The following is a 24,915-nucleotide window of genomic DNA, read 5'->3' on the forward strand; positions in this document are numbered from 1 at the left end:
ATATACAAAAGGGGGGTTTTGGGGTAGTAGGGACATTTTGACAACTTTTTAACATAGCTAATCATTTTCAGCACATTTTTTCCAATAAGGAAACACTGATTAGAAATGTATTTCCGGGGGGTGCATGAAAACCCCTTCTATGTACTAGACTAGTAGGGTTGCCACCTTTCAGAAACTGAAATAAGGGACACCTCTTCTGGCCGTGCGGTGGCGTGCGTTCCGGGCGCGCGGCACTGCCGCGTGGCGAAAAATTATTTTTAAAGTCCTGAGCCCCTGAAATACAAAGAATAGTTATAACTAACACACAATATTGTGTAAGCTTTTTGCAGTTTGAAATCGGTTTCCAAAATATGAAAAATGTAATTGTATGAATATCCTACCTGACCTGGCGGAGACCCGTGCTCCGAGGAGCATTTTTCTAGTTTATAATAATTTTTGCCAGGTCATTCAAGATTTGTGTTGTTGAAATGTTTCAAAAAAAAATGTTCAAATTTTTAAAATGGCAGATCTACAAGCTCACAACGTGTCACATTGCAACACGTTGTGAGCTCAAAATACCTCTCATGTGTTTCCTTTTCCTTCTCGGGATCAATAGAGGTTTATCTCATCTCATGTCACCTTATTGTATCTTATCTTGAACTGGTAGAGGGGTTGCTGGTGGCTGCTGGTTCCTCCCACCAACCTGACAGAGGCGCACACAGAGAGTTTGGTGCGCTCGTGCTTTTTGTGTTTTTAAACGTCTCCTATTGAATTTACACAGACATCTCTTCTGTGAACTATTAGAGTGTTGTTATTAAATAACTAAACACTCAAGCTTGTAGCTCACTTGTGGGGTAAATCCACGGTGCTCACCGCAACGCAGCGTAAATGACTGCATAGGCAGCAGCCGCCTCTAAGTGGGGGTGTTTCTGAATGGAGGTCTGCCCCCCAAGTGGACTCCATGGACACAGACTGAAAGACCGTAACCGGGCGCAGCCACCGCACCGAGCCACTGGATGTTTTATGTTTACGCTCGCAGGATGTCCTGCTTGCCTCCCGCAAGTGTTGCCAGTTCATTATTATGGTTAAATTCAGTGTTTGAGTGACAGACCTTTATGGGGTGTTGAGATATGCTCTCCCATTATATTGATTTATTATTGTGATGTGTTGCTGAACTTTTATTGTGAAGGGCGGGACCGGAAGTGCTTGTTAGCCTCAGAGTATTTAAGTTGACAAAATAAAACATGCCACAGTTCTGTGTGAGCTGTGTTCCAGCATGAAGCTGATGCCTCCCTGTGTGAAGTTATTTTTATCCTCCATCTGTATTTTTCACTTCGAGTATTTCTGGTATATATATACCAGAAATAGCTACTCTGCAAACAGGTTATGGGCCCAGCTAATACCATTTATTTACGAGGTGTTAGTTGTTGTTGTTTGTTGCTTCGAGGATTGAAGAAAACCATTCTAAACCAACCCGAGACGGGTGAAGACAAGGAGAAAAATGCCTTGGCCTACGCTGAGCTGATTCAAGTTTTGGATGACAAAAGTGTGTCGCTTGTTATGCGGGAAGCGGCTGACGATGGACGCAAGGCGCTCAGAATCCCCCGAGAGTACTATGCAAGCAAAGAGCCAGTGCCTTTCTCCGAGTCCAGGACCAAGCTCAGAGGTGAGGACATTGAGAGGAGGCATGCGGCGGCAGCGGAGGAGGGCGACTGCGACATGGGGATTCAGATGCGGCCGAATGTTAAGTGGGCGACTATAGGTGACCGGCGGCGCTGTTATCGATGTGGTGTGAGAGGCCATGTCGCAAAAATGTGTGATCGCCAGCAGCAGTGGTGCGGCCACTGCCACAGTTCCACACACCGTTATGCAGCCTGCAAAACCACCCTGCGATGTGTGTGTGTGGGGGGGGGGGGGGTGGTAGAAGAAACTGGAAAAAGAAAAAGAAGTGTTCATTTGTTTGGGGTGATGAACTGATTAGTTGAAGGTAGCATGTATTTAACTGTGATATTGATTTGGATATGTTGAAAGAGACTTTTGGAGAAATATGTTTGAATTTTATTTTAAGAGAGAGGGAAAAAAAGAGAGTATTTGAATAATGTGTATTGTACAGTTTAAAATGTGAGTTGAATGCTGAAGATCTATTTATGTATTTGGAGTTAAAGTATTGTATTGTGAAGAAGAGCAAGAAAAAAAATGTATATAATGTGAGATCAAGTGGGGGTGTTGTCGAGATATGCTCTCCCATTATATTGATTTATTATTGTGAAGGGCGGGACCGGAAGTGCTTGTTAGCCTCAAGAGTATTTAAAGTGAAAAAATAAAAAATGCCACAGTTCTGTGTGAGCTGTTTTCCAGCATGAAGCTGATGCCTCCCTGTGTGAAGTTATTTTATCCTCCGTCTGTATTTTTCACTTCGAGTATATAAATATATACCAGAAATAGCTACTCTGCCAACATGGGGCATTTGGGAAATACGGAACATTCTCAAATACGGGACAAATCCGTATTTTACGGAATGGGTGTCGCTATATACACGTGCAAACACGTCCCCAATTAGTTGCCATATACGTTTGATGATTAGCCTAAATTGTGTATATTTGTTGTAGGCGTTCAGTAGGCCTACTTAGGCTATAAAGTAAAAAGTGAACAAGGAAATCACCAGTACTACGTGTTGTGTTCTAGAATCTTTTTTGAGGGAATACAGAATTCATGGGTTTTCAACCGGTGTGGTCTGCGGACCACCAGGGGTGTGTGTGTGTGTGTGTGTGTGTGTGTGTGTGTGTGTGTGTGTGTGTGTGTGTGTGTGTGTGTGTGTGTGTGTGTGTGTGTGTGTGTGTGTGTGTGTGTGTGTGTGTGTGTGTGTGTGTGCACGTGTGTGTGTGTGTGTGTGTGTGTGTGCGCGTGTGTCTGTGTGTGGCCCAGTGGCCCATATGTAAAGTCCAACAAATAATCAGACTAGGCACAGAGAAATTGGAATACCAGAAATAGACCACTCTCATTATATTATTGCGACCGTAGGTCGCAGTTACTTGCACTCCTATACTATCCAAACCTCCACCGGCTGTCAGTCCGTCCCTCCGTCAGTCCGTCAGTCCGTCAGTCTGTCAGTCACACTTCACACGTCACACTTTTGCCCTGCTCATATCTCTGCAACCGTTGCCCCAATCCATGACAGATTTTGCACACACACTCCTTGCCTGCCAAACTACAACCCCCGGAGCTCCAGGGACCCCCAAGTCCCTGGGGGACCCCCAGGTGTAAAAAATGTGCAAAAATGACCCGAACCAAATGTGCAAAAATTACCAAATGACCACCCCAACGGGGCTGCTCACGGGGAATTCCCGGGGACCACCGACTCCTGGTGCTCCAGAACGGATGCAAAAGTGGTGGCGCCCCCAGTGGAGGACCCCCTCCACTGCAGCTCACATAAAATGCCTTAACTCAGGCTAGGAGCGACCGGGAGAGCCGGGGCCGGTACCTATTCGTCCGCCTCGGCGGCGCGGAGACCCCACCCCTCATTTCTCACATGGCCCTCTTCTAGCGCCACCATGAGGCCGATTCTTGCAAAACACTCATCTCATCAACATGGACCTGTCCCATTTAGCGCCACCTTCAGGCCGATGTTTTAAAACACATTTTTGGACACCTACAGATTTTGCCCTAAAATCACGCAAATCGCACAGTATCTCTACAGTCATGTAATCAAAACGCATCTGTCCCATCTAGCGCCACCATCAGGACGATTTTGGTACAACTAATTTTTGGCCTATTTGTAGAGATAAGAGACCAACGGTCGCTTATCTCCCGATTAGGGAGTCTTACTGGTATAATATTTATCTTGATGTGTGTCTGCAGTGTTGGTGAAGTTACTTTGAAAGTGTAACTTGTACAGTTATAAATAACTCACCATGGCATGATGGCAGTAACTTGATCAAGTTAAAGTTATACCCCTAGAGAAAAGTAACTTGTAAAGTTTGAAGTTACATAGAAAAAGTAACTTGAGTAACTTGAGTTACTTTTTTCAGTGTTAAATTGAGAATGTACATTTGGTGTACATGAAACAAAATATACAAAAAACTAAAAAAGCCACATGCCAGCAGAAATATGCCTCTCAACTGATTTTTATACATTTTCTTTTGTAAACATCTGTGTTCCTAAAATAAAATTCCACAAAAAAGAGGATCTGTTGAGGATACTGTACATTAGTCATAACATTTGATCTTCAATTTGATCACATCTCAATTGCAAAACTGTAACTTAACTGTAAAAAAATAGAAAAAGACTGGTGCCTTGTATAGTGATAGCTACACCTTTGCTATACATATTAATTAAACTGTTACATGACATTTGTTCGTCAATCTTAACAAAACTTAAATGTAAAATTATAACTTCGCTTGTAACTTCTTGTAACTTGTAACTTGAGCCAAAAATTACCCAAAAAGTATCTCAGTTACTTGACGAGTTACAGAAATATGAATGTAACTCAGTTACCAGCAAGTTACAGCAAAATGTAACTTAGTTACGTAACTCAGTTACATGTAACTTTAACTTCCCCAACACTGTGTGTCTGTTTGCTTACTGCATGGTATTTATTCTGTTACTCCTCCTCCTTTTTTTATTTCTTCTTTTTTGGACTTCCAGATACCCACTCGCTCACCTACATCTACACAGCATTCTCCAAGCCCATCAACCAACCAGGGATCCATGAGTTCACGGCCATGGGCCTGCTGGACGGCAGGATGATTGACTACTATGACAGCACGCTTCAGAAAAAGGTCCCCATGCAGCCGTGGATGGAGGAGAGGCTGGACAAGGACTACTGGGACAAAGGCTCCCAGTCACGCCAGAGCAAGGAGCAGTGGTTCAAAGACAACCTGGATATCCTCAAGGAACGAAATGGACACAAGAATGACACCGGTTAGAAATCCAAGCAGTTGTTATACACTGTATAACAACTGCTTATACACTGTATAACAACACTGTATACGTTTAGCTATATAATAGGGTTACTTTTAATTAGGGTTACTTTTAATTGAGATGACAGAGTGGAATTGAATTGAAATTAATTGAGTGGTAATAAGTGCATTATTTTCTGAATGTTATGCAGCAAAAAGTATAGTATAAAACAAAACTACAAAAACTACAAAAAACTACAAGACTGTTTGCTCTGGTATGATACCTTTTACATTTAATCCCCCTGTCTTTTTCTTTTCCCTTTTCTCCAGCTTTGCACACTCTTCAGTGGAGGCACGGCTGTAAGGCTGAGAGAAACGAAGACAACTCATTCAAGTTCATCAGCGGCATGGATGAATACGCCTATGACGGTGACGACTACCTGGCCTTTGATGATGCCAATAAGCGCTGGATCGCTGCAGTTTCCTTTGCACTTCCCACCAAGCGGAAGTGGGACGAGGTAAAGGTGCTGAATGACTACACCCAAGGCTACCTGGAGAGGGAGTGTGTCGCCACCTGGTTAACTAAATTTGTTGATTACAGGCAAGCGCAACTCCTGGACAGCAGTGAGTATTATTTTACACAACCCTAACACATTTCACACACATACATGTGTGTACAACTCAAAGCACTTTATAGGTAGGACAGATAAAAATGATCACAAAACAACAATAATAAACTTTATTATTGTAGTACTTTTCAAAACAAGGTTACAAGGTGCTCTGGATGAGAGAAAAATAAAAATTTGGTTAAGTGGAGCATCCCTGATTTTTCATTGGAAATACATAAATAAATATAGATTTGATGTAAAGCACAATCTTATATATACATTCCTTTAAGAGCCGCATCCCACTTCCAAGCCCATTCACGCCCACTTCACGTCGACTTCAACTCATAGCTAGATCAGATGTAGCTAGATCAGATGTATGTCGGTAGAACTCTAATACCGCCCATAACCCTATGCCGTCTGCTCATTCGCTAAGCACGAGAGAGAGGAGGCAACAGGGGAGGGGGGGCGGGCAAGCGAGAGAGAGAGAGAAGTGAGAGCTGAGCGGAGCAGTGTATCGAATTACAACAGAGGGAGGTTGGCTAGGACTGATCACGTGGCACACGGAGTTCTTAACCGGAAGTGCGTCCGGCGGTCAAATATGTCCGACCGGAAACGTGCTCTGCGCCACAATAGTTCCGCCACAATAGTTCCGCCACAATAGTCCCCCCCCCCCCAATTTTTTTTTTAATTTCTTTTTTTTTTAAATTTTTTATTTATTTATTATTATTATTATTTTTTATTTTATTTATTTTTTTTTAAACTTTTTTTTTTTCAAAAAAATTTTTTTTTTTGAAAAAAAATATTTTTTTAGTAAAGAAGCGGGCGTGGACTCTAGATGTGAGCGGCCCGAAGGGCCGCGAACCTCTAGTGTTGATACATTCTGTTATAAATGTTCTGCAAAATGTTGTGCCTGTGATATGCAGTAGCCTGTTTTTCAGCTTTATATATTAGATGTTAACTCATTGAATGCCATTTCAAGATGGCCCCCAAGTACCAGACTGCCACTATCCTAGATTTCTAGTGCACGGATCAATTTTTAGTGCACGGATCGTGCACGCCCATGCACCATATATGCATCATATGTGTAGTACTTTTTAACAGCTTTCAAACAAAAAAATCCGCTTGGAAATCCGTTCAGGCATTCATGAGTTACAAGCCTTCAAAGTCAGACAAAACAGCCATTTTTGACATTTTGAAAGATGTGTTTGTTTGTTATGGGGCTACACATGCAATTTCACAATTGCGATCATGCCTAATACATTTGAGGCATTTTTAGACATTTTTTTATAAAAAAAAATTTTGATTTTTTTTTTTTTTCAAAATGGCTTCCAACTCGGGAAACTCGGGCTCTGGCAGCCTGGGACTACTGTAATAACTCGGGAAACTCGGGCCTTGGCAGTCAATGAGTTAAGTACATGGTATTAGCACACACAAATAACCTTTGACAAATATGAATAATGATGAATGAATGACTAAATAAAAAAATAAAAAATCCCTACAATGCCCATATACAGGTATATCTTCTCAAAACTCAATGTTGTCCTCATGGCTTCCCAGATCGAACAGAGGTCCATGTGTATGACACAAAGAGCAAGAATCCACACTCACTCATCTTACACTGCATGGCGATGGGCTTCTTACCCAAAGACGTGGCCCTGAACATCAGGAGAAATGGGCAGGAGGTGAATGAACTGGACAGCATACAATCCACAGGTGTCCGACCCAACGGCGACGGCACTCACCAGATCAAGATGCATATGGAGATTCAAAGAAGCGACCCTTCAATATACAACTGTGAGGTCAAACACCCCGCGTCCAAAATGTATGAAGTCAAGGATTGGGGTAAGAGGCTTGTTTACACTATATGCAAAAACAATTAAATAAAGGCCTTTTTAGATGTTAAAATGGATAGAGTTGAGTTTTTATTTACTTTATTTAATCTTTAATTATAGGGTAAGGTTCTGAGCGTGCATGCTCTGTTAGAGCAAGACCCTGTTTACATAGTATTGACGAATGTTATCAGTAAAAATGTGTCTTGTAAGTACAGTATATTCTTCTTTCTGGATTTTAGATGTCTCAATGTGTGTCACATGTGACGACCTTGGAACAAACATCGCAGCTATTGGTGGTGTTCTTGCTGTTGTTGGTATCCTCATCCTGCTGGTTGGAGTCTCCGTTTTGATCATGAAGAAAAAAGGTTGGGGTTAATTTTAGAACAACTTTCTCTTTTTCCCTTTTTTTAAAGTGTAAAGTTAGAATTTTCTGTGGGGCATTTTGTCACATCGGTCATTAAGCTTAAACTAGGTCACTCAATAATGATAAATTGCTGTGCAATAATGTAATTGTGCCTTAAGCTTGCTAAACCTTTAGCATCTTTGAAGTCCCCTGTCAGGCTGGTGCACAGAATGTGCTTAAAAATCTATAAAATCTATATATCTGAAGCGTTATACCAATATAACACAGAAAGTAGAACTTCATAGAAAGTCTCAAACACTCTAAACTGGTAATATAATGGCTAGTATATCAAACATATCAGTTGACACTATACTGTAGTTGAAGAATGATTTGCGATGCTAATGCGGCGTCTTTGAAATGAATTAAAATGACAGTTTCACATTTTCTATAGATGAAAATTATATAAAGTCATGTTCATCCGTAAAAGAAAAATACTGTTCGGAAATGTAGACAGTGTTGCATTAGGTCACAAATTCCAGAGAGAAAGAGTGAAACTTCTAGCAATACCAGCAACTACTCTGGTAATACTCTAAACCAAGACGGTAATGACAATATGCTTTTACGATCAAAATCTGAATTATTTTATTCAGAATAAAAGAGACTTAATTGCTACAGGTTTCACACATGGAATGTTAAGACTTAGGGATTTCATCTGCATCCATCCCGGTTTGTTTACATCACATTTGCACATTTGTTTATTATACAAAACAATATTGTTGTTCATTCTTCCAGCCCAAGGCATCAACCGTGGGGACGCCGGCCTGAATCCACAACCCTTAATGTTAGGGGAGATGAGATGCTGATACTGTACTGCAGAGGCTTTATTTCAGAAAAAAATAAGATGTGTCAATGTCAAAAGAATTGATGAATTAAACCTATTTGAGCTAAATAGCTAAAATAATAGATCTACAAGCATCGCAACGTGTGAGTTTGTAGATCCATTCTTTTCGCTATTTTGGGGTAAACAAATATTCATTGACTAAAAAGAGGTTGAGAAAAAGGCCAGGGAATCACAGACTACAAAACTCTGACCGATCGCCATGTCAAAAAAAGTAATTATATTCATTGGCATTACATCCTAAGTGAAAATGCCAGAATTATCCCATGAGGCATACAATCACATGCCTGTATTTCTGATGTACAGGCTTATGATGTAAGTCTCTTTTTTTTTTTTTTTACAAAAGGTGTTTATGATGTAAGTCTAATAGTGACATATTAGTTAAATTAAGGGAAATGACAAACACTTGTAGCATCTGAGGGTTTCTTTTAGCAAAAAACACTAAAACCACAAAAAATAAATTGCTCTCAATTGTGTTCCCCCCTTAAAAATTCAGACGTCATGTTGGAAAACAAAATAAAAAGACTACAGGAACAGCATGAAAGAAATTTTAATAAAGAAATACAGAAACAATTGAAACAAGCCAAAAAAGCTTTGGACACAATTGAATTACAAGAAATCGAAAAAGATCTCATGCTGTGTAGGCAAACCTACTAATAATAGTCCAAAAGCGCTAAAAATATTAGCAACAAAATTAAAGAAGCAGAAAGAAAAAAACTGCAATAGTAACAATTAGGGACGGGAATGATGTACTTACGAGAGGCAAATTAAACATAGCGGCATGTTTCAGGGACTAATATCAAAATCTCTATACCCCAGAAACAGTAGATGTGAGTATGCAAAGAATTAAAGAGTATCTAACACCTTTAAAACTTCCTACAGTAACTGATAAACAAAATAAAGATTTAGTTAAGCCAATAGAGGCAGAAATTACAAAGGTTATACAGAAAATTAAAACTGGAAAAAGCCCTGGAAGTGATGGTTTCACTAATGAATTCTATAAGATCTTTGGTGCTGCCTATTCTATGTAGAGTCTTTAACGACATTTTACAAACAGGAAAGTGGCCAGGAACTTGTAACTCAGCAATTATTACTGTTATACCAAAAGAAGGGAAAGACCTGACAAATTGTTCATCTTACAGACCGATATCTCTCTTAAATGTAGATCAAAAGATATTCACTTCAATTATAGCCAATAGACTCTCAGTTGTACTCCCAGATATAATTAACTTGGATCAAACAGGTTTCGTTAAGGATCGTCTTTTAAGTGATAATGTGAGGCGCACTCTTAACATTATAGATGAAACGGTAGTAATGAAACAACAGATGCTGACATTAACTTTAGACGCCGAAAAGGCTTTTGATCGAGTCTCTTGGTCCTTCCTATTTGGAGTATGTGATAAGTTTGGTTTTCATAAAACATTTATTAAATGAATGGGAGGAATGTACAAAGAACCAAACGCAAGAGTGAGAGTTAATGGGATGCTCTCCAAGACATTTAACCTGAAAAGAGGAATAAAACAAGGAGATCCGATATCACCTCAAATTTTTAATTTGTGCATTGAGCCTTTAGCAGAACATATCAGGGAAAACAATAAAATAAAGGGAGTTATCATAAAGGGAGAAGAGCATAAATTGGCAATGTATGCAGATGACATCATAGTGTATCTAACAGATATGTATAAGTCCTTACCTGATCTACTAAATGAAATAACAACATATGGTGTGATGTCAGGCTGTAAGTTAAATTTAAATAAAACAGAAGCTATGTTAGTGGGTGGTCACTTGGAAAATGATTTTAAAAAACAGTTTAATATCAAATGGGATCAGAACAAAGTCAGATATCTGGGAGTAACCATACCCAATAATTTAGATGAACTATATCACTGTAACTATGGGCCCCTGGAAAATGCCATAACACAAAATTTCAGTAGATGGAGAATAATACCCTCATCCCTTTTGGAAAGAATTAAGATTATTAAAATGAACGTTCTTCCACGATTCTTATTTTTGTTTCAAAACCTGCCATTGTACATACCACCTACATGTTTTCATGTTTGGGAGGGACTGTTGAGAAGGTTTATATGGGACGCAAAGAAGCCAAGAGTTAAACTTAAAACATTGCAACAAAACAAAGACAGAGGTGGGTTGGCATTACCTAATTTAATGTATTACTATTATGCAGCACAGATTAAATCTATCCTGATCTGGACGAACAATAAAATGAATCCTAAATGGAAGCTTATGGAGTCTAAACTGGTTGAGTCGCTCAGTACTCTGATTTTCACAGCTTTTAACTCTTTGAGTGCCAGCGCCCTCTAGGGGCCAAAGAATGCCAGCGCATCTCTCATAGGCGAGCGCTTTAGCTTCCAGGACTTCAGCTTCCAGGACCTGACGTGCTCACGTTCATGCACGGCATGGAAATGTCCCGGATGAAGATGCTAACAGAATGGCTATTCCCATTTTGTCATCTAAAAGATCATTTTTGGGCGATTTCGCCGTAAATAAACCTCGCGCCGCTTTCCTAAAACACAAAAAAGAGATATAAGCCTTTAAAGATGCGGTCTTTCATTGGATTAGGCGGAGATTGGCGATTGCGTTCGCAAATTACGGCCGGCCGGGACGTTGTTAGCTTTCGGCTAGTAGCTACAAAAATCAAGCCAGGCTTCAGAAGGCCTCTTATCATTTTATTCATTTAATTAAATAAAGCCGAACTACTTCGGGATCGGCACACTCGTGTACTCATCGGAAGCGGCGCCGAACATCGGGTGAACATTGGGGAGCTCAAAAATGTATTTTAAACCATTTTTAATGGAATATATCGTCGGACAGAGTAGAACGGCTAGCTGGCTAGCGGCTAGCGAGCCAGGACCACCCACGACTTTACAAGCAGCTCGGGGTAAGTGAATTAATAAAAAAAAGATTGTATTGGATTGAAATAAAGCCGAACTAGTTCGGGATCGGCACCAGATGAGTTAATAAAGCACAGATTAAAACACTCAACCACTCCATACACAATACTTTCAAAATTTGGAAAACAATATCTAAAATAAGTAAAGTCAAAGAACAAGAAATGACTCTTATGAGAGAAATGTCACGGGACTCAGATTTCACTCTAAATACTATGGATCAAGTTTTTAAGGTATGGGAAGGGAAAGGTCTCACAAGATTCTATTAATGTACAAGGAAGATGAGGTGGTCTCTTTTGAATATTTAGTAGATCAATATGGAATTGCTAGAAATCAATTTCATCGATATTTGCAAGTGAGGAGCTACCTCAAAGATCAGCTTAAAACTAGTAAATATTATTCCTTCGAAACAATTGTGGGCTCGCTTCAAGCCAGAAAACAATGGCTATAAAAGTACAAAATGTCAAGATCGCAGGCAGTGCTCTCTTTGACGTTACTGACGTCAAAGATTGGTCCATTTTGTTCCAAAAATGTGTTGTGCAAAAGTTGACCCGCTGGTGGCGCTATAACAGGCCAATGTGAGAAGGGTGGTATCTGTTCCTTGACCTATTGGGAATGTGCTTGCAAGATTTCATGCAAATTGTAAGCTGTGTTCATGATTTGAGGTGTTTTTGGCTTTGGCCACTTTATCGCTGCTTGCAGCTATCTATACTATAATTTTGCGAATGTCTGTCTGAGTGAGTGTCTGTCTGTCTGAGTGTCTGTCTGAGTGTCTGTCACAGCGTTTCTCCTCAGTGGCTGGAGCAATTGATCTGAAATCGCATCACCATTAGCATATGAACACACCTGACATAACTGTGAAGCCCGTTTGTCACTTTCACAAATCATATGCTGTATATTAGCATTTTTATGGTGTAACTACTATCTATTCTGCATCTAGCATGAGGCATATCTATTCTGCATCTAGCATGGGGCAACATGTTTAACCAGCTCTCTCTCTCTGTGTGTGTGTGTGTGTGTGTGTGTGTGTGTGTGTGTGTGTGTGTGTGTGTGTGTGTGTGTGTGTGTGTGTGTGTGTGTGTGCGCGTGTGGGGGGGGGGGGGGGGGTGTTGGCTGGCCCTCTTTCAGATGTTGTCATGTAGATCGGTACACAGTATCTCTGTAGCCTTTAAACGAAACGGGTATTTCTTACATTGATGCTCCTACATATTATCATGCAAGCACCAGAAAGTTACTTTCCATCCCTCATATACTGTGTGCACAGTGCACACCCCATAACCCACACACTGCACATCATTTCGGAGCTCATATCTTTGAACGGGTAAGGACTAGTATTTATTATTATAATTGTTTGTGTGTGTGCACTTCATAGGCATATTAGATAAAGGTCCTTAGATTGTGTGTAGAATGTTTCATGCAAATTGCTAAAAAAAATCCTAACGGGTTTAAGCGTTTCACAAACTGCTCAAAATGATATAGCGCCCCCCTTTGGCCAATTGGAGTAAGATTGGTTTTAGTGATATTTGGACTAACACTCTACATTTTTGCCAAATGCCATGAACGTGTGACTTTGCATGTATGATTTAGAGGCAGAAGAATAATTTGCATAAAACCGCAATATTGATTGAATTATTAAAAAAAAGCATGTTTCAATTTTTTTTTAAATCCGATCTGACAGATCTTTAGATATTGGTCCAAAGTTCATGTAAAAAAAGTTTTGTGCACGTGACACGAAAATTCCAGAATAAAAGCGTGTTTAAGCGTTTTACAAACTGCTCAAAATGGCGGAAAATCTAAGGGCGGAGCTTACTTAACAAAGACACAGATGTCTTCCGCTTGAATCAAAGCACGCATGTAAGCAAGTTGCATGTCTTCAAACGAAACGAGTCATGTCTTATGCCCGTTTGAAGTTTGAATTTTCAAACGCTTTGTATAGCGCCCCCCTTTGGCCGATTGGAATAAAATTGGTTTCAGTGATACTTTGACTAACCCTGTACATCTTTGCCAAATGCCATCAACGTGTAACTTTGCATGTATGATTTAGAGGCCGAAGAATAATTTGCATAAAACCGCAATATATATTGAATTATTAAAAAATCATTATTTAACGTACAAACTTCTCACCACATAGCCTGTGTAGATATAGGTTCAAAGTTCATGTGAAAAAAAGTTTCATGCGCGTAACGCGAAAATCCCAGGAGGAGATAGATTTTTACTGTTTTTCATATAATTCCAAATTTTGGGGGATCTAAAGGTCAGAGGTCAAAAGTCAGAGCGTAAAAGTTTTTTGGCATGAGGAGACGCATACGTGTATACAGGTTTCATGGCTGGACCTCAAACACAGCATGAGCTATACCTGTTCAAAGTTCGCACTTTCGAAGGCTTCCTACAGCGCCACCATTTGGCCGATTGCTGTATAAAATAATAGCACACGTCGTCACTATAGGCTGAACACATTGATGTTTTTATTTTCATTTTCTGTCTAAGTATGTAGGAGTAGTAAGATACTGAAGTTTTGAGGAGAACTGTTGACTGATAGATAAACTAGAACATTTGCAATTTGGGAAATTGCGAGTGTGGTTGCCCGCCCCGCCCCCCTCCCACGAGTTTTGCAAGACGATTATGTTGTCACGTCGCTCCCGAGATCGTTTGTGTTTCGTTTTGAGAGGGTTGTTCCCCCTGAAAAACGCGTTTTGGCCTGAAACGGTTACGTTTTGTGCGTTTGTGGCGCCCCATAAGGGTCGAAGTGGAAATGCTTTTGGGGATTTGTTGAATATCCCACCCGCAAGTTGTGGTTAAAATGTGGTGTTGACTGGATGTTTCGTTTATGATTTATGGCTATTTTTGGCAAAACGGGCCCCTCTCGCTAACTTTGGAAGCGTGTTCCGGACGAACGGTATGGACTATCGAAATATCGCTTGAATATGTTTATCGCGTGGGTTCAGAGATCTTGTGTACCGATTTTTGTGACATTTGGAGAAAATATGTGGGAAAAGGAGCAAAAAGAAAATTCAAAATGGCGGAAAATTTATCCTGACGCAAATGAGCGTGGCCTATATGGGGAGATGCGTCATGACCCAAGGAATCCAGGGGAAAAGGAATTTTAATTTTCCGACCTACGGTTCAAGAGTTACAGGCCGAAACGTAAAGTGGGCTGTTATAACGCCACCATGAGGCCAAATGACACTATTATTTTTTATTTAATCCTTGAAATCATTTTAAATCTCCTCTCCAAGTTTTGAAACTGTAGCCCCTATGGTTTGCGAGAAAGAAAATAATTGAATGTGAGTTTTGGGATTCCCATTATAAGTCAATGGGGAAAATTAATTCACTAATAAATTAATATCAATTAAACGATACAACCTTTCTCTTAGCAAAATGATAGCACACGATTCCCGATGAAGCCGGTCGATTTGACATATGGCACGAACTGTGGGCCGTGAAACGCGTCAAAATAAAGTTGACCCCCCAAAGAAATAAAGTTTCCCTAGGACTATAGTGTGTTGCCCTGTTAGGGCAACCACACTAACTAGAAAATGTGCAATTTGTGAAATTGCGAGTGTGGTTGCCCGACCCGCGCCGGCGCGAGCGGCGGGGATGCGCCTCCGGGACCCCGAGGAAAACCCCGGGGCCCGAGGGAGAGGACTTCTGAACGGATACCATCGGGGCCGTGCGACGCGCGATTCGAAAAGGTGCCGTTGGGATCCTGCGTTCTTGATGTAAGGATATGGTTTCTTGTTTTTAAGAAATAGGCTCCACCCACGAGTTTCGCCAGGCGATTGCGTTGTTGCGTCGCTCCCGATATCGTTTGTGTTTCGTTTTGAGAGGGTCGTTCCCCCCGAAAAACACGTTATGGCACGGAATGGTTATGTTTTGCGCGTTTGTGCCGCCCCCTATGGGTCGAAATGGAAATGCTTTTGGGGATTTGTTGAGTATACCACCCCCGACTAGTGGTTAAAATGTAGTGTTGACTGGATGTTTCGTTCGTGATTTATGGCTATTTTTTGCGAAACGGGCCCCTCCCGCTAACTTTGGAAGCCTGTTACGGACGAACGGTTTGGACTATCGAAATATCGCTTGAGTATGGTTATCGTATGGGTCCATAGATCATGTGTCCCGATTTTTGTGACATTTGGAAAAATATGTAGGAAAAGGAGCAAAAAGTGTGTTTTGAAGAAAATTCAAAATGGCGGAAAATCTATCCTGACGCAAAATGGCGTGGCCTATATGGAGAGATGCGTCATGACCCAAGGAATCCAGGGAAAAAATAATTTTAATTTTCCGACCTACGGTTCAAGAGTTATAAGCCAAAACGTAAAGTGAGCTGTTATAGCGCCACCATGAGGCCAAATGATGTCATTATTTTTCACTTAATCCTTGTATGCATTATGAACCTTCTCTCCAAGTTTTGAAACTGTAGCCCCTATGGTTTGCGAGAGAAAAATTATTGAATGTGAGTTTTTGCGATTCCCATTATAAGTCAATGGGGAAAATGAATTCACTAATAAATTAATATCAATTAAACTATACAACCTTTCTCTTAGCAAAATGATAGCACTCGATTCCCGATGAAGCCGGTCGATTTGACATATGGCGCGAGTGTGTGGCGCAAAAACTGTGGGCCGTGAAACGCGCCGAAAAAAAAGTTTATCTAGAACGAAAGAATAAAGTTTCCCTAGGACTATAGTGTGTTGCCCTGTTAGGGCAACCACACTAACTAGAAAATGTGCAATTTGTGAAATTGCGAGTGTGGTTGCCCGCCCCGCCCCGGCGCGAGCGGCGGGGATGCGCCTTCGGGACCCCGAGGAAAACCCCGGGGCCCGAGGGAGAGGACTTCTGGACGGATACCGTCGGGGCCGTGCGACGCGCGATTCGAAAAGGTGCCGTTGGGATCCTGCGTTCTTGATGTAAGGATATGGTTTCTTGTTTTTAAGAAATAGGCTCCTCCCACGAGTTTCGCCAGGCGATTGCGTTGTTACGTCGCTCCCGATATCGTTTGTGTTTCGTTTTGAGAGGGTCGTTCCCCCAGAAAAACGTGTTTTGGCACGGAATGGTTATGTTTTGCGCGTTTGTGGCGCCCCCTATGTAGAAATGGAAATGCTTTTGGGGATTTGTTGAGTATACCACCCAGGACTAGTGGTTAAAATGTGGTGTTGACTGGATGTTTCGTTCGTGATTTATGGCTATTTTTTGCGAAACGGGCCCCTCCCGCTAACTTTGGAAGCCTGTTACGGACGAACGGTATGGACTATCAAAATATCGCTTGAATATGTTCATCGCATGGGTCCAGAGATCATGTGTACTGATTTTTGTGACATTTGGAGAAAATATGTAGGAAAAGGAGCAAAAAGTGTGTTTTGAAGAAAATTCAAAATGGCGGAAAATCTATCCTGACGCAAATGGGCGGGGCCTATATGGGGAGATGCGTCATTACCCAAGGAATCCAGGGAAAAAGGAATTTTAATTTTCCGACCTACGGTTAGAGAGTTATAGGCCAAAACGTAAAGTGGGCTGTTATAGCGCCACCATCTGGCCGATCGATGTAATTATTTTTCAGTTAATCCTTAGAAGCACTATGAATCTCCTCTCCAAATTGTGAAACTGTAGCCCTTAAGACCTTTGAGAGAAAAATACTTGAACTCGGCTCCCATTATAAGTCAATGGGGAAATTAATTCACTAATACATTTATATCAATTAAACTATAGAACCTTTCTCTTAGCAAAATAATAGCACACGATTCCCGATTAAGCCGGTCGATTTGACATATGGCGCGAGTGTGTGGTGCAAAAACTGTGGGAGGAGTAGCGCGCCAAACTTTTGGTTACACTAGAAGTAAAGAAAAAGAACTAGAATTGACAGAGTCAATTTTTACAAGTGTGCCTGCAGCTCGCTAAATGTGCGTGTTTGGATGGTGAGGCAATCCACCAAGTTGTCTGTGTTAAGTTTTGAGAGGGTCGTTCCACCTGAAAAACGCATTCTGGCACGAAACGGTTACGTTTTGCGCGTTTGTGACGCCCCCTACGGGTCGAAGTGGAAATGCTTTTGGGGATCTGTTGAGTATGCCACCCGCGACCTGTGGTTGAAATTCAGTGTTGACTCGACCTTTTGTTTGTGATTTATGGCAATGTTTTGCCAAACGGGCCCCTCCCGCTAAATTTGGCAGCCCATTACGAACGAACGGTACGAACTATCGAAATATCCCTTGACTATGTTTATTGCGTGGCTTCCTAGATCAAGTGTACCCATTTTTGTGACATTTGACGAAAATATGTAGGAAAAGGAGCAAAAAGTGTGTTTTGGAGAAAATTCAAAATGGCGGAAAATCTTAGCCTGGCGGGGCCCGACGTCATACTGCATTCACTCACTCATTCCTTCTACAGTATAACGTCTGGCCTTTGGCCTATTGGCAGCTTGAAAAGTGGGCGGAAGTACTTGCCTTGACAGACAAACTCCTCTAACCAATCAGCGTAGCAGAACATCTCTCAGCCAGTTGGAAGAACGGCAAAAAAAACACGTCTTTTCGGCCGATAAACTCCACTAACGCATCCCCCGTGTTCCTTTTTAATTGTTGTAATTGATTCCAACTCTGAAATAACTGCACTTATTGCTTGTTTTATGGTTAGAGCGTTAACTGTTACACTTGTTGCATCGCGAGGGCAGCCATTGTTGTTTTGAAAATGCTGCAGCATGCATCCACGCTGCTCTGTGTTGACGTCCGGCCCCCTCTTCCTCGGTCACCTCTGGTCATCCAGCTCTCTACTCCTCACCATCTAAACTCCCCATCGCCCCCTACTGGCCGGGAGTGGAATTGTATCCCCAAATCGCCTCACCAATGCATTCCATCCAAGTTAGGACTGGTCCTAGGTTAAATAATCCATCTATCAAACGCTCTGTAGTTTTATCAAATTTAATATCAATCCCCCTATGCCCCCTAACCACCGCTGGCTTCTCCAACCAGCATTCAGATGTTAACTTTGGTTTATTTAATGTCCGCTCCCTAACTGATAAGGGGCAATTAGTGCAGGACCAAATCTGTGACCGCAAGTATGACTGTCTCTGTCTGACTGAGACATGGCAACATGTTGATGATTTCTCTCAGCTGAATGAGTCTGTTCCTCCTGGGTTTGTTTACACCTCGCTTCCTCGTAGCAACGGCAGAGGGGGAGGTGGTCTCGCCATACTACACCGCGAGACTTGGAAGGTCTCAGCTGTTACACTGCCTGTGTCCCTTTCATTTGAGTCCATGGCTCTACAACTAAACGGACCCACACCAACTGTTCTGGTCAACATTTACCGCCCACCCAAATCAAATAAGGATTTCATTGATGAATTTACCACATTTCTCACCCACATCTGTTCACTCTCACCTAATATAATTCTGGTTGGCGATATAAATATTCATATGGACAATACTAAGCATGCTCTCACTAATGACTTCAACTCCTGCCTGGACAGCTTTGGTCTTAAACAGTATATTGATTTTCCCACTCATGATAAAGGTCATACTCTGGACCTAGTCTCTTGCTCTGGTGTAATTCCTTCCAACTGTTCTGGTGTCAAACTCTCCATCTCCGACCACAAGCTTATTTCATTTAATGTAAATCTGACCCTGTCCAAAACCAAACCGCCACGTACTATGTCCTTCCGTAATATCAGAAACATTAATTTTTCCAGAACTCACAACAGGTATTGACAGTTTCCCCATCAGCACCCCCCCATGCAACCCGGATCAACTTGTTTCCACATACACTGATGGTCTCCAAATTTTGTTAAATTCACTTGCCCCCCTCAAAACCCGGACTGTTTCATTTCACCATTCTGCTCCGTGGTTCTCCCCTCATTTACGCCAACTGAAAGCCAAAGGACGTCAGCTGGAGCGGCTTTCCAATAAAACCGGACTGACTATTCACAAGCAGATCCATCATGCCCACATTCTACAATATAAAAACGCCATCTCCTCAGCCAAATCTCAATATTTTGCAGACAAAATCACTGCTGGTGCTGGGAACACCAGGGCCCTGTTCGCAGTGGTCAATAACTCACTCCGCCCCCCTGACTCACTCCCCCCACACTTCTACTCCACTGACCACTGTAACACCCTGATGTCATTTTTCAACACAAAAATAGTCACTATTCACCAGCAACTGACCCATCATACGTCCAGCTCTCCACCTCCTTTCGTTCCCTGCCCTCCCATTTCGGTACCCTTTTCCTGCTTCCAACTCCCCTCTGCCACAGAATTATCAAAACTCATCCGTAAATCCAAGCCATCCACCTGCCAACTCGACCCAATGCCAACCTCCCTCGTTATAGCCTCCCTCCCCTCTCTGCTGCCCCTGATAACTGCCATCATCCATTCCTCCCTCACCTCTGGTTCCGTCCCATCATCCCTCAAAACCGCAGCTGTTACACCATCACTGAAAAAACCTGGTCTAGATCCCAACATTTTCAATAACCTCCGTCCCATTTCCAACCTGCCATTTCTCTCAAAAATCCTGGAAAAAGCAGTAGCATCACAACTCCAGGCCCACCTCTCCAACAATAACCTCTATGAACAGTTCCAGTCCGGTTTTCGCCCCCACCACAGCACAGAAACAGCTCTTATTAAAATTACAAACAACCTCCTGGTGGCAGCAAATTCTGGTCTAGTATCCATCCTCATCCTCCTCGATCTGAGCGCCGCATTTGATACCATCTCACATTCCACCCTCCTTGACCGATTAGCCTCCATTGGACTCTCAGATACACCCCTAGACTGGTTTAATTCATATCTCTCTGGCCGTACTCAGTTCATTCAGTTAAAATCATTCACATCCCATCCATCCCCCATCTCCTCCGGTGTTCCCCAGGGCTCTGTCCTTGGCCCCATCCTGTTCATTATCTACCTCCTCCCACTCGGACTGCTATTCCGCAAATATAACATTAATTTCCACTGTTACGCGGACGACACCCAGCTCTATGTCTCCTCCAAACCCTCTTCCAACTTCCCACCCTCCTCCCTCAGTGCCTGTTTACAGGAAATCAAAGCCTGGTTCACCTCAAACTTCCTCAAACTGAACAGTGATAAAACCGAGGTAGTCCTCATTGGTTCCAAATCCACACTCACCAAGCAGCCCAGTTTCTCCCTCACTATTGACAATTCCTCGGTTTCCCCCTCCCCTCAGGTTAAGAGTCTGGGTGTCGTCCTCGACAATACCCTATGATTCCACTCCCATATTAATAACACCATCCGGTCTGCCTATTTCCACCTCCGAAATATCAACCGTCTCCGCCCTTCACTCACCCCCAACAGTGCTGCAATCCTGGTTCACTCCCTCGTCACTTCCCGCCTGGATTATTGTAACTCCCTCCTCTATGGTCTCCCCCAAAACCTCCTCCGTAAACTCCAACTGGTCCAGAATGCTGCTGCCCGTATCATCACCAGAACCCCTGCCATCAATCACATCACCCCTGTTCTGTATCAACTCCATTGGCTTCCCATCAAACAACGCATCATCTATAAAATTCTTCTCCATACCTTCAAGGCCATCCATAACCTCGCTCCTCCATACCTATCTGACCTCATCGACATACACATTCCCTCCCGGTCTCTTAGATCTGCGTCTGCCATCCAACTGACCCCCCCTGACAAACCCTCAGCCTGTGTCTCCACCATGGGGTTACGAGCTTTCAGCCGCTCTGCCCCTCACCTTTGGAACTCCCTACCCCCCGACATCAGAAACTGTGAATCACTCCCCACGTTTAAAACCCACCTCAAAACCCACTTTTTTAGGCAGGCATATGCCTGACCTCTTTGTTACTCTGCTGCTAATTGTTCTGTTTTTATTGTGATTTTGTGATTTGTTTTAACTTCTGTTTTTATATTGTATTAACTGCTATTTTGTATTATCTGCTGTTTTTATACTGTTGTACGGCGACCTTGAGTGCTTTGAAAGGCGCCTTATAAATAAAATGTATTATTATTATTATCTACGTCACCGTCTACACATGGACCAATCAGGGAAATCTTTTCACTTGTTGTCAGGAAAGACAGCTACGTTTGTAGTGCGGAAGCAGTCACTGATTGGCCCCGATCAGAAAATAATCAGTATACTCGCTGCCAATACCTGGAAGTCCAGACGTTATACTGTAGAAGGAATGAGTGAGTGAATGCAGTATGACGTCGGGCCCCGCCAGGCTAGGAAAATCTATCCTGACGCAAATGGGCGGGGCCTATATGGGGAGATGCGTCTTGACCCAAGGAATCCAGGGAAAAAAGAATTTTAATTTTCCGACCTACGGTTCAAGAGTTACGAGGCAAGTGGTCCGTTATAGCGCCACCATGTGGCCAAGTGGAAATGCTTTTGGGGATTCGTTGAGTATGCCACCCCTAACCTTTGGTTGAAATTCAGTGTTGACTCGACCTTTTGTTTGTGATTTATGGCTATTGTTTGCGAAACGGGCCCCTCCCGCTAACTTTGGAATCGCGTTACGAACGAACGGTAAGGACTATCGAAATATCCCTTGAGTATGTTCATTGCATGGGTTCATAGATCATGTGTACCGATTTTTGTGACATTTGAAAAAAATATGTAGGAAAAAGAGCAAAAAGTGTGTTTTGGAGAAAATTCAGGATGGCGGAAAATCTAGCCTGGCGCAAATGGGCGTGGCCTATATGGGGAGATGCGTCTCAACCCAAGGAATCCAGCGAAAAAATAATTTTAATTTTCCGATCTACGGTTCAAGAGTTACGGGGCAAAACGTAAAGTGGGCCGTTATAGCGCCACCATGAGGCCGAGTGAAGTAATTATTTTGCTTTTGGGTATATGTTCAGTATAGCGCCCGCCACTTGTGGTTAAAATTTGGTGTTTACTGGATGTTTCGTTTGTGATTTATGGCTACTTCTTACAAAATGGGCTCCTCCCGCTAACTTTGGAACCCTGCTACGGAAGAACAGTATGGACTATCGAAATATCGTTTGAATATGTTTATCGTTATAGCGCCACCATGTGGCCAAGTGGAAATGCTTTTGGGGATTCGTTGAGTATGCCACCCCTAACCTTTGGTTGAAATTCAGTGTTGACTCGACCTATTGTTTGTGATTTATGGCTATTGTTTGCGAAACATGCCCCTCCCGCTAACTTTGGAAGCGCGTTACGAACGAACGGTATGGACTTTCGAAATATCCTTTGACTATGTTTATCGCATGGCTTCATAGATCATGTGTACCGCTTTTTAAGACATTTGAAGAAAATATGTAGGAAAAGGAGCAAAAAGTGTGTTTTGGAGAAAATTCAAGATGGCGGAAAATCTAGCCTGGCGCAAATGGGCGTGGCCTATATGGGGAGATGCGTCTCAACCCAAGGAATCCAGGGAAAAAATAATTTAAATTTTCCGACCTACGGTTCAAGAGTTACGGGCCAAAACGTAAAGTGGGCTGTTATAGCGCCACCATGAGGCCAAATGACACTATTATTTTTTATTTAATCCTTGAAATCATTATGAACCTCCTCTCCAAGTCTTGAAACTGTAGCCCCTATGGTTTGTGAGAGAAAAATAATAGAATGTGAGTTTTTGCGATTCCCATTATAAGTCAATGGGGAAAATGTATTCACTAATAAATTAATATCAATTAAACGATACAACTTTTCTCTTAGAAAAGTAATAGCACACGATTCCCGAGTAAGCCGGTCGATTTGATATATGGCGCGAGTGTGTGGTGCAAAAACTGTGGGAGGAGTAGCGTGCCAAACTTTGGGGAAATCCATGTGTGTGTGTGTGTCCGGCTTAAGTATGAGTGATAACAATAAGTCTGCCCATGCTATGCATAGGCACACTTAATAAAGTTTCCCTAGGACTATAGTGTGTTGCCCTGTTGGGCAACCACACTAATAATAAAGTTTCCCTAGAACTATAGTGTGTTGCCCTGTTGGGCAACCACACTAATAATGACAATATCTAGAGTGTGCTCGCCTTTCAGGCGAGCCCACTAACTAGAAAATATAGTTCCTTCGAAACAATTGTGGGCTCGCTTCAAGCCAGAAAACAATGGCTATAAAAGTACAAAATGTCAAGATTGCAGGCAGTGCTCTCTTTGACGTTACTGACGCAATCGGACGCTGCATGCGTGATTTGAGGCATTTTGTTCCAAAAATGTGTTACGCAAAAATGTACCCGCTGGTGGCGCTATAACAGGCCAATGTAAGAAGGGTGGCATCTGTTCCTTTACCTAGTGGGAATGTGCTTGCAAGATTTCACGCAAACATCGCAGGCTGTGTTCATGATTTGAGGTGTTTTTGGCCACTTTATCGCTGCTTGCAGCTATATTTAAGTGTGCCTGCCATGCAACGCAATGGCAAAACACTTATTGTAATCCGCCATACTTAAGTCATTAATTAAGTCTTTCGCCACGAATTTCTGCACGTAATAACTGCCGCACAATTTACGCCACCGCCGCAATATATACATCAAAACGTGCGGCTCGGCCGGGAATGGTGTGCTATTACTTTTCTTTCCGATCCGCGTTACCATTGCGACGTAATTCGCAAAAAACGACGCCAAAAAACCCCATTGACTTAGAATGGGGGAAACTTCGGCACGTAATAACTGCCGCACGATTTACGCCACCCCCGCAATATATACATCAAAATGTGCGGCTCGGCCGGGAATGGTGTGCTGTTACTTTTCTTTCCGATCCGCTTTACGATTGCGATGTAATTCGCAAAAAACAACGCCCAAAAACTCCATTGACTTTGAATGGGGGACTCCGAAAAAACCCAGAAACTTTGGCGCCACATAACTCTGCCATACTTTTGCCTAGCAACGTCATTTAAAATGTAAAATGCTCACACAACTTTGGTCTTTTTCCGACCAATAGGGATGAGCTGTAATTGATTAAGCCTCGCCCCCTCTTTAACAGGAAGTGCCCTTCACCAAACAGGAAGTGCCTCTATAACTCATGAACCGTTTGTCGTACAGACTTGCGGCTGGTGTCATACCTTTTCTTTTTTTCTCAATTTTTTTTTTCTCAAATTTTTTTTTTCTCAAAAATTTTTTTTTCTCAAATTTTTTTTTCTCAAATTTTTTTTTCTCAAAAAAATTTTTTTCTCAAAAATTTTTTTTCTCAAATTTTTTTTTCAAATTTTTTTTTTCTCAAATTTTTTTTTTCTCAAATTTTATTTCTCAAATTTTTTTTTTCTCAAATTTTTTTTTCTCAATTTTTTTCTCAATTTTTTTCTCAAAATTTTTTTTTCTCAATTTTTTTTTTCTCAAAAAATTTTTTTTCTCAAAAATTTTTTTTCTCAAATTTTTTTTTCAAATTTTTTTTTCTCAAATTTTTTTTTTCTCAATTTTTTTTTCTCAAAATTTTTTTTTCTCAAATTTTTTTTTTCTCAAATTTTTTTTTCTCAAAATTTTTTTCTCAAAATTTTTTTTTTCTCAAAATTTTTTTTTCTCAAAAATTTTTTTT

General features: G+C 41.7%; 1 protein-coding gene across 1 annotated transcript in view; it reads left to right on the plus strand.

The window, feature by feature from the left end:
- LOC308304180 (H-2 class I histocompatibility antigen, L-D alpha chain-like) overlaps positions 1 to 24,915 on the plus strand; it is a gene marked incomplete at its 3' end in the record, with an annotated part of 53,243 nt that overhangs the window by 3,396 nt on the left and 24,932 nt on the right. The window contains exons 2-5 of the mRNA XM_080748739.1: positions 4,624 to 4,899; positions 5,208 to 5,501; positions 7,043 to 7,327; positions 7,557 to 7,682. Coding sequence (XP_080604865.1) covers positions 4,624 to 4,899; positions 5,208 to 5,501; positions 7,043 to 7,327; positions 7,557 to 7,682 — 981 coding nt within the window. The remainder of the gene's footprint in view (positions 1 to 4,623; positions 4,900 to 5,207; positions 5,502 to 7,042; positions 7,328 to 7,556; positions 7,683 to 24,915) is intronic.

Source organism: Nannobrachium achirus, assembly GCF_963921795.1.
Source record: "Nannobrachium achirus genome assembly, chromosome: 19".
Taxonomy (NCBI): Eukaryota; Metazoa; Chordata; class Actinopteri; order Myctophiformes; family Myctophidae; genus Nannobrachium; species Nannobrachium achirus.